Source organism: Siphateles boraxobius, unplaced genomic scaffold, assembly GCF_051911475.1.
Source record: "Siphateles boraxobius isolate OS27281-9 unplaced genomic scaffold, OSU_SipBor_1 135, whole genome shotgun sequence".
NCBI lineage: Eukaryota > Metazoa > Chordata > Actinopteri > Cypriniformes > Leuciscidae > Siphateles > Siphateles boraxobius.
The window spans coordinates 192,496-202,500 of NW_027508739.1; the positions used below are offsets into that span (position 1 = coordinate 192,496).

The 10,005-nt window shown below is 40.3% G+C and overlaps 1 protein-coding gene across 2 annotated transcripts in view; it reads right to left on the minus strand.

The window, feature by feature from the left end:
- Positions 1-819: 819 nt before the first annotated feature.
- Positions 820-10,005, minus strand: part of gli2b (GLI family zinc finger 2b) — a 97,965-nt gene continuing 88,779 nt past the window's right edge. For both annotated transcript variants that reach the window (XM_077229800.1, XM_077229802.1), the window contains 5 exons: positions 9,822-9,971; positions 8,601-8,765; positions 6,624-6,896; positions 4,621-4,945; positions 820-3,694 (listed from right to left, as the gene is read on the minus strand). In XM_077229800.1, the coding sequence (XP_077085915.1) occupies positions 1,569-3,694; positions 4,621-4,945; positions 6,624-6,896; positions 8,601-8,765; positions 9,822-9,971 (3,039 nt within the window). In that variant the 3' untranslated portion in view covers positions 820-1,568. The remainder of the gene's footprint in view (positions 3,695-4,620; positions 4,946-6,623; positions 6,897-8,600; positions 8,766-9,821; positions 9,972-10,005) is intronic.

Here is a 10,005-nt window from a genome sequence, read left to right on the forward strand (position 1 = left end):
GAAATGAAAAGGAAAACTATTTCAAAACTCATGTGACTGCTGTGGACTGTTGCCTGACATGTGGCATACAAGAGAGAACAATGCTAAACACTGCCATCACAAAATCTAAAATGGTCCAACTAGTCGTCTAACAACATGGCTTGTTGCATTTTAAAATCTGCCCCATTTCAACATTACCTTCCTGAAAATCTTCGAAAATCTATTCAAAATCTATTTATTAACTCTTTCCCCGCCATTGATCGAATGTTCTGGCTTTCAGTGTTTTCACTGTTATTCGGTAGGGGGCGCTATGTCTCATCTTCTGAAAGAGTACTGAATCGCCGGATCAAAACAAAGCCGGAAAAGAAGCAGAAACGAGCTATAGCATTTGAAAGCAGATGCATATGTAAAATAGCGTGATCATCAACATTAAACAGCATATAAATCAAAACTGGCTAATGTTACCGAATGAAATGTCGACACAGGATTGAGCAAGCTTGGGTGTTGATGGACTCGACCTACTCCATCTGTGTTTTGATCATCGTTCTGAATCTGATCCAGATATAGTCTTTGACAAAAACATGATTTTATCAGCTTGAAAATTTTGCTTTTTTTATGAAACCTACCCACATTCAAATGTTGATAAAAATAAGGTCTGTTCTTCCTTTATAAATATCATCTGATATTCCTACAAGAAAATGTTCTGGGGGCCATGACATTTTTGTGAAAATGATCAAAAATGCTGGCGCTGGCTGGGAAAGAGTTAAAAGCATTACACTATTAGTAGAGAGTTCTTCACAAATGTCCTGCGTGTAGAATGAAGAACCAAACAACACTGTAGTAGAAAAACAACAATATTGTATTTCATTAAAAATGTACAAAAGTTATCTACATGATCCAGCCTTGTAAAAGGAATCTGTGCACAACAGGACAGTTTAAACGTATTTCTGTATATTGAGTTCAAATGTCCAAGATAATCAGTTGTGCGGTTCTCTCAGAGAGAGTTTAGTTCAGTTTCTTTAAAGCGCTGTTACGTTCCTGTGATTCCAGTCTGGTCTTCAATAATTCAAAACAAAGCAAGAGGTATTTCTGATTCTGAACCACCCTTTCAACTGTCAAGCTTTACATTTCATAATATTTTATCTGCATATTCATTCGGATGCTTTCTTCTGTCTAGTACAAACAAGGATAGGAAGCATAATATTACATTTAATTTACAGAATATACAAAACCGTCTCCATTGAAGAGGCCCGAAAAGATACAGTCCCGTTCTGCTCGAGTAATGTAATTCCTGCATATGCTTGTGCACAGCGAGGCACTTGTTTCTTCATGTCGTCAGCTCAGAAGTCATATAAAAATACAGGACTGTCGCATATCAAATTCTCTGTCTGTTCATGTACTGTATGTGCTGTACATACACTGGTCTAAGGCAAAATATGGCTTCTTGAGCAAAACAAAAAGATGTCACCAAACTAATACCATACAGAATAATACGCTTTTAAAAAAGGATTAAAAAATGTCAATGCAATATTATGTCACACAGGTCGTCACAAACACTGTCTCTTTTAATCTCGTGCTTCCTGTTTTTCCTATGACATCATATCGAGGAATTTGCTTTCCTCTGCGAGCGCAGTCAGCATGGAGCTCATGTCTCCGATGGCCATGTTGCCGATTCCCGCAGGCACCGGGGGCAACGTCACTGAGTTTCTGGGAGTGGTGAGACGGGAGGAATTCTGGGATAGGCTGCGGAGGAGGGTGGGGCTTAAAGTTCCTGATATGAGGCTGGAGTGATCGCCGTCATCCAGCATGGCGTCGAAGTCGATCTGTGGGTGCTCTGCTCCGTTTGAATCCACTGTGCTCGAGACCTGATTTGTTTCTGGGGAGCCCATGACTGTGCTTCCTGTCCCGGTTTGCGCTGCATCTGTCATCCCAAGACTGCTGGACTCGAACATGTGAATCTGTCCAGTGTAGAAAATACCATTGGTATCTGTGCCGTCAGCCGATTTTTTAGGACTGGCCTCAGAGGTGTCATATGCAGGGCTAAAGTTGGATTGTGGGTAACCAAGTTGCTGCGCTGCAGTTGTCGTTGGCACTGAGAGCTGCCGGCTGTAGGGTTTGGGTTCTGTGGGCGGCCTTGGCTGTAGCAGCCCATGGTTTCCGTTCAGCGTGGGATTCTGGGCTGGAATGACATAGCCTTGCTGGTTGATGTTCATCTGGGAATAATTTCTATGAAAAATGGCATGGCTTTGACTAGCCACCGGCTGAGCTTGTACACTGTTATTCTGGACACCGCCAGACTGTGCCGTCAGCGCTTTACTAGACGGGCTCAGCAAACCTACACTGATATCATTTGAAGCAGAACCCTCATGGTAACCATGCAGAAAGATAGCTTGCTCTGTGTTGGCCTGTCGTAGTGGTTGCCTTTGGTTGACCCTCTGTGAATTAAACTCGTTGTTCCGTTGCACGTGGGCAGCGTGAGCGAGGTTGTGACTCATTAGCCCAACTTGTTGGTTGGAGTTGACGTTCTGAAAGGAGCTGAGGTTTTGTTTTTGTTGGAGTGCGGTGAGGTTTCCCCGCCCTGATCCCTGCTTGGTTTGGCTGTGAGATGAATCCACTGTCCCTGAACTGACCTCGTTCCACTGCACCGGCATCTGGCTATTAGTGGCATTGGGTGAACCTGGGAATGTCTGCTGAGAGCTTGAAGATGCTGTTTGTTGTGTTACGGCATTCATGTTGCCTTCCACCAAGGCCAGGCGTCTCTGGTAATGACACTGTTGCAGGGACCCAAAGCCATGGAGGCCTTGACCAGGATTGTGGCGGTACGTTATCCCTGGAAGTTGGGTGGAATCTCCATTTTGAGATGTAAGGTACTGAACAATGTCATTGTGTAACATCATTGCATCATTGTTCTGGTTGTCCATGGTTTCCATTGCCACGTTCTCAGAAATGCTTGGAGGTCGGGGTGGATATTGGTGGCGGTTTACGTTACCCTCAGACAGGCTGTTGATCTGTGAAAAGTGTCGGCTGGATCCAGGATGATGCAACGACGGATATTGGTTCACATTGGTCATGCTATTGTAACGTTGCTGGAGGGAATACTGCTCTGGACCTACTCTTCTAACTGGGTCGCTTGCTCTGCGAGTGATGTTTCCCGTCACCTCATGGGGTAAGACGCTACGGTTGGCGTAGCTGGTATCGCTACACCTTCTGGGAACTGAAGGGGAATGGATGGGCAGAGTGGAATTTTCATGGGAATCCCCAAACAGGGCCATCCGAGTCTTCAAGCTCATAAAGTCCATATTAGGTAGAGGGGTTGGTGGCGCGCCGCCTGTGGCAGCAGCATATTTGGCTTTGAGTCTGTAGTGTTGGGCAGGAGTCAGACTGAGTAGACTGGAGTTTCCTCCACAATGGCTGGCCTCACTGGATCTTCTAGACAAATCGGTGGAAATGGGGTCATAGGAGCCGGTAGAGCTGATGTTAAGGCGCCCACCAGTTTGTGAGGTTTGGCTGGACCGACGGCTTGAATAGCAGGGTGAGATCCCGGAGGAACGACGGCTAAGGTTGTAAGCCGAGCTCACGTTGCTGGCCAGACTGTCCCGACGCTCGACCAGTTGACTTAGAACCGTAGTCTCACCAGGACAAAGATCGCCCAGGCGCGGGCTGGAGATGGAAAGTCCTGGATCACACAGACTGCCAGAATTTTCCAATAAAGAACCTGCAACAGAAAAGAGCTGGATTTAGACAGGGTTCGAGCAGATACTGTAAAATGAAATTCCAGGACTTTTCAAGCACCACTTTTTCTTTCAAGGACTACAATGAGAGATCTTGCTTATCAAACAATATCTTTAGCATCTTTTAAATTCTAAAAAAGGATAAATAAAAATAAACCAATAAAACAAAATGGTGCAAGCAGATGCAATGACTGTGGTAACTTTAACCATTGAAAGGATACTGTGACAAAGATGTGATGAAAGATTACCTCTTTCAAACTGATTTCCCCCCCATTAATATATGATTGACCTCAAGAATGAAAGCTATATCATATTCTTGGATATTTATATGAGCAATATCAAGCTCATAGCTATGCGAAATTGCTCTATATCTACAGGTGAAACTCGAAAAATTAGAATATCGTGCAACAGTTCATGTATTTCAGTAATTCAAATTAAAAGGTGAAACTAATATTAGTATATATAACTATATACATATGCATGATTATACTTTTCAGAGGGCCGACATTTCTGTATTTTAAATCCTTTTTTTTATTAATTCCATGTAATATTCTAATTTTCTGAGAATTTGAATTTGGGGTAAAGCCATAATCATCAAAATTATAACTTTGCATGATATTTCGAGTTTTACCTGTATATCAGACGGGCCGCAGCGTTAATTTAGCTGTGAAAAGATTTTTTATCGATAAAATTAAACACTACTTTCACATATATTGTCTTTCAATAATTCAAGCACTCAAGTACCTTTTCATAAAAATGGCTGTTTTCAAGGGTGTTCCAGGACTTAAATTTTAAAAAGTTTAAGCACCCTGTACAAACCCTGTTTAGAGGAAGAAAAACTGGATTTTGGGAGTGCATCAGTGGTGGAAATGTGTTCAAATTAAAAATTGGTTTTGGTTTGTTTACTCACTGGTATTGATGGGTGGAAGCTTGGTGCTGGGGGCAGGAGGAGTTGGGTTTGCCCAGGAGCACGAGTCCCTCACCGACTTCAGCTTTTCTTGCTTCAGATACGTGAGTCTGTGGGCAGGGCTGGTGTTTTTGCGAAGATGGAGGCCCAACATTCCTGTGGAGACGGTTGAATCCACTAGGGGCGTGTCATCCAGGGCGCTCAGATCTCCCATGCTGCCCCCGCTGTGTCCCGTCGGCTCTACTCCACCGTCATGGTGGGCGGCACTGCCAAGTGGTGACGGCTCGCTGCTACATGATGACTGACCACCAGGGCTGGACTGATACATCTGAGAGAGACAGATGGGAAGTTTGAGTTTGATTACCAAAGAAGCTAAACGAAGAGAATGACCCAGAATGCAGACACAGCAACATGCAAAACACACGACCCTTACAATCACTTTCCCAAGTGTAAATTGCAAATAATGAGCATACTGATTCGAGGTTTGGGAAAACACCCTTCCTCAAGACATCCCACTTCTTTTTCCTCCTCCTCGCGATCTTCTCAGAAAGCTACATTAAGTGCCTGACAAATCGTTATTTCCTATGGCAAACTCTTTGTGCATTATGCATGTGGCCTGGCATGAATACACCAAGGTGAAAGCTCTCAACATAAATAAGGTAAGCTATGTCTTTGTATTCGCGTCATATGACTGCACATCCCTTGAATGAAGCAAATTTATTCAGTCCCCATGTCAACCGTGCTTGATCACAGCTTGATCACTGGCACTATTTGTTCTGAACACAAAAACAGTCCCACTGATATAATATTAATCCACTAATGGCTTTTATCCTTGAGTGGCAGGCAGGAGCGTTAGATCTCGGGATTGTGGGGGGATTGGGTTGGATATGTAGGGTGAAAGCCCATCGGAAATTAGGGGCCCTCTGTGTGTCAACTGATCTCATAATTTAGGGGTCCACATTTTTTGACGCAGTGATGAATTCAACACCCAAATGTGTGTACTATCATATTGTATCCTGAATTTGATCGTACAGCTCTGTGTGTGTGCTTTTCATGGAATAACCTCAGAAAAAAAAGAAGATAATTTGTAAAAAAAAGAAAGAAAAAGAGAATCATGTATGAGACATTTACCATGCATTCTGTAAAAGAGCAATTGACATGACATGGAATTTGACTGCGTAAACAAAAACCTTTATTTTCATAATTTTGCTGGCCAGCTGAAAGCACAGATTTTGTCTATGAAATTATTATAATTACATCTGTGGGTTGACTCTCCTCTTCATAAACTGTGAAACATCAAAATTAAAAAAATGTGGAAGGAAATATGATTTAAAAATGCTGGCAATTTTCAAATTGAGGTCCATTAAAATTAAAATAAAACTGGTCATGCATTTACATATTACGTTCCGTCAAATCGATTAATCACATCTAGCATTAAAGTTAGTTTACATAATGTGTGTGTGTGTGTGTGTGTATTAGAATATCAACCGGAAGTAAATCATTTTCAAACTTGTAAGTTTGTGTGCAACTACTTCCATATTAAGTTCCTCCATACAAAAATATATTGATGTTTGGCAAAAAAGGTCAAAATCCATGTCACCTGTCAACTGCCCAATGAAAACAACTGTAGAAAGCGACTGATATTAAGACATTAGAACAGGATCCACGCTCACCTCAGTAACGTCTGTCCTTACGGAAAGTGTATGGGAGAGAAACAGGAAAGAGATAGCAGGAAGCACATGTAGAGAGAGCGGTTAAAGATGGACAGATACAGCAGCGTGCTTTGTTAGTCTGTTTGGATTAGCATAACCTCTGATGGACATTTTAATCAGCAATGAATAATATATTTGAGAGTACAGATTATAGCCATGCAATCACTCTTGTTATTCAAATTACAGTCATTTTGTTATGCATTCATGAATATCACATAGGCCGGAAACACTGTGTATGCATGTATGCAAACACTATGGTACACAAAATCAAGCCTCATTCACACTAGATCTTACCATAGAGTTCTCTGTCTTTATAGACTTGACCTGGAGATAGTCCTCGACGACTCTAGTTGTGCTGTTGGCTTCAAGTTTCTCTTCAACCGTTCGCTTTGTTCCCGCTTCGTTCTCTCCGTTTTCCTTAGGCGGATGGGGTCGCGACGGAAGGTCACCGCGTTGCTTCTTGGTGACGTGAGCTTCGGGCCCGTGGACGGTTTTGACGTGTTTCCGAAGCGAGCTGGGATCGGTGTAGCGCTTCGTGCAGCCCGGGATCTTACACACATAGGGTTTCTGCGGAGATAAATATCTCTCAGTTTCACATGACCCTCTAACAGTCAAATGTACGACTTTGAATTAGAGTTTTATCTCTTCCTGTTAAGTCAGATTATCTTCAAATGGAGCAGTGGATGAATACACAATTAGCGGAATAAATTACGGAGCGTGTGCTGACATACTGATTGTGCGAATGCTAAGCGTTCGTGATGCATGGCTGTTTACTAATAAAGTTGAGTTGAAATGATCTTTCTCCCTCCTTTAGCTCGTGATGGATCAGCCGAGAATGGAAATGGCGCCAGGTTTCATTTTCTATGCGCGGTCTGCAGGTGGTCTGTTTCTCCGTTGGGGACATGCTTGATTCCCACTAATGTATTGTGGGTTGCCGTACTCATTAGCTTCACAGCTCATTATTCACACATACGCATTGTGCACGCGTGCATGCGTTGTTGGTTAATGGGACAACGTTGGGCGTCCAGGAGCAATCACTACACATGATGAGGGAATGCGTGAACAAATCTAATTTTGGCCTAAATTTGTTAGTGTATGCTGAAAATGGCACATTTACATAGCATTAGGCGGTTAGCAGATCCTTAATGCCACAGTGAAGTAGATTATCTGATCCTCTCTCTGAAGAACAACTACTGGGGCGGCACACGTCTGAAACTTGTGCGCGGATGACGCTAACTGATCTTATGCAGTCGGCCCACGTTTATAGGAATAATGCCCTACAAAGCAAAAAGGCAGTAACTACGCAGAGTGCAGAACTGAGAAAAATTACTTTAAAGTTATCCTGTAATCCAGCCTAAGTAATTGTAGGTAGATTATTGGACATGTGGCTGTTTTGTTACTTTATATTAGCTTATTCTTTTATTCACATCACAAAGGATGCCTTGAATGTCATGAAAATGATAATAACTCATTTTTGACTGTAAATGCAGTTACTGCCTTTTTGTTTTGTAGGGCAGAATAGTTCACCCAGAAATGAAAATATGTTTATAAGATGCTCACCCTTAGGTTAGTTGTTTTTTAATAGCTCTGTGTGAGGAACAAACTGAAATTTAAGTTGTTTTTTTAGGTTAATCTTATGGTCACCATTCACTTTCATTGTATGTAAATGAGCAGCTTGAATGTCACATAATTTGTCAAGATGAAGTGTAGGTCACTCTTATAATTTAAAAATAAATTACCCAGATCTAATTAACATAATGAAAAGTAAAAAAAAAAGATTTTTCATTAATGTAATAAACTTATTTTCATTAATGTAATACAAAAATATTAATATATTATTTTAAATATTTTTTTATTTATTTTCAATTAACAATTTATGTTTAATTAAATAAAAAAATATTACAGTATTTTGATTGGCTGTAATTCAGTAAATTATGAAAAATATGCAAAATTATTAAAATTGTATTTTTATATTTATTTAATTTATTACTTTACTATATTAATGTACTGTATTTTTACAAACATATCATTGTATTTTTTCAATGAACAATTTTATATATTTTAATTTTACGAATAATAAACAGCCATTATTCTAGTAATATGCATGCTAAAAAGTCATAGAATTGGACCATATATATAATTTTGATTTGAAATGTGACCTGGATACGATGACCCTCATATAAATGTTTGAATGACAATTAAGTAGATAAATTGTGTGAATGATTATGTGTGCACACACAGATCTATCTGAATGAAGGTGAGTGTCTTTACCTCGTTGGAGTGTGTGCGGTTCTGGTGTTTGGCTCGGTCCGAGGCGTTGGAGAAGGCCTTGTTGCAGCCTTCATGCTCACACACGTAGGGTTTCTCTCCGGTGTGTGAGCGCAGGTGAGTTTTCAGATTTTCCAGACGAGAGTACGCCTTAGAGCAGCCCTCGAACTGAAGCACACACACACACACACACATACACATACACACACATTACATTACTAGAGTTGTGCCAATTCAAATAATCTAGTGTATGCTAACAGAAAGAAAAACCCATTGCAGCCCGATCAAATTTCATATATCGTATATGCACAAACACTGTTACTGATTTAATGCTAATCATCACATTTATATGAATGCATTTGGCAGATGCTTTTATCCAAAGCAACTTGCATTGCATTCAAGGTATTTTTTATGAGTTCATGCACTGCACATCCTTGGAAAATAACCCATGATCTTGACGTTGCTAGTGTCATGCTCTACTGTTTGGAATTATGCCTGATATAAAACCCTTTAACATGTTTATTTGCATATGTCTTCATACAATTGTGCTTCTTTTATTTACTTTTTCATTTTTTTTTAAAGTATATAAATGCAATTTCTTTAGATTTGTATCTGTATTTGGGGGACATTTACAGCATTTATTTATTTTACTTTTTTTTTTTTTTTTAGTCTACAAAAGCAAGTTTTCTTAGCTGTAGTTTGGGGACGTTTTTATTAATTTATTTTACTTTATTATTTTAAAAATATATTTATAAAAGTATAAGGATTCATGTTTTAAGTTCGACGTGACGTCCTTCAGGGAACGAGGGTTACATTAGTAACCGAGACGTTTTTATCGTTAGTTTGGGGACATTTTTATTGTTTTATTATTTTAAATATATATTTATAAAGTATAAAGATTCATGTTTTAGGTTCCCTATCAGTCGCTCACGTTCGACGTAACGTCCTTCAGGGAACGAGGGTTACATTACTAACCGAGACGTTTTTATCTGTAGTTTGGGGACAATTTTATTAGTAAAATATTTTCAATATTTTTAATCTCAGCTGTAGTTTATGTACATTTGTGTGTTTCTTTTAAAATTGTAAAGAATACATTTTTTTTCTTTTAAGGCTTGGGTTAATCTGTACTAGTCATTATAATTTGATATACATAAACAATAGAGGGTCTGTGTACTGTCCTGTTACGGATGTGTGTGTGCAGTAGTTTAATCACGTTTGACTCACAGTGCACTTGTGCGGTTTCTCCCCGGTGTGTCTGCGCATATGCACCACCAGCATGTACTGCGCTTTAAAGGGCTTCTGTTCGCGAGAGCACTCCTCCCAGCGGCACACGAACTCCTTCTTCTCCCCGTGGATGTGTTCGTTATTGATGTGCTGCGAACACACAAACACAACCATTCACTTTCAT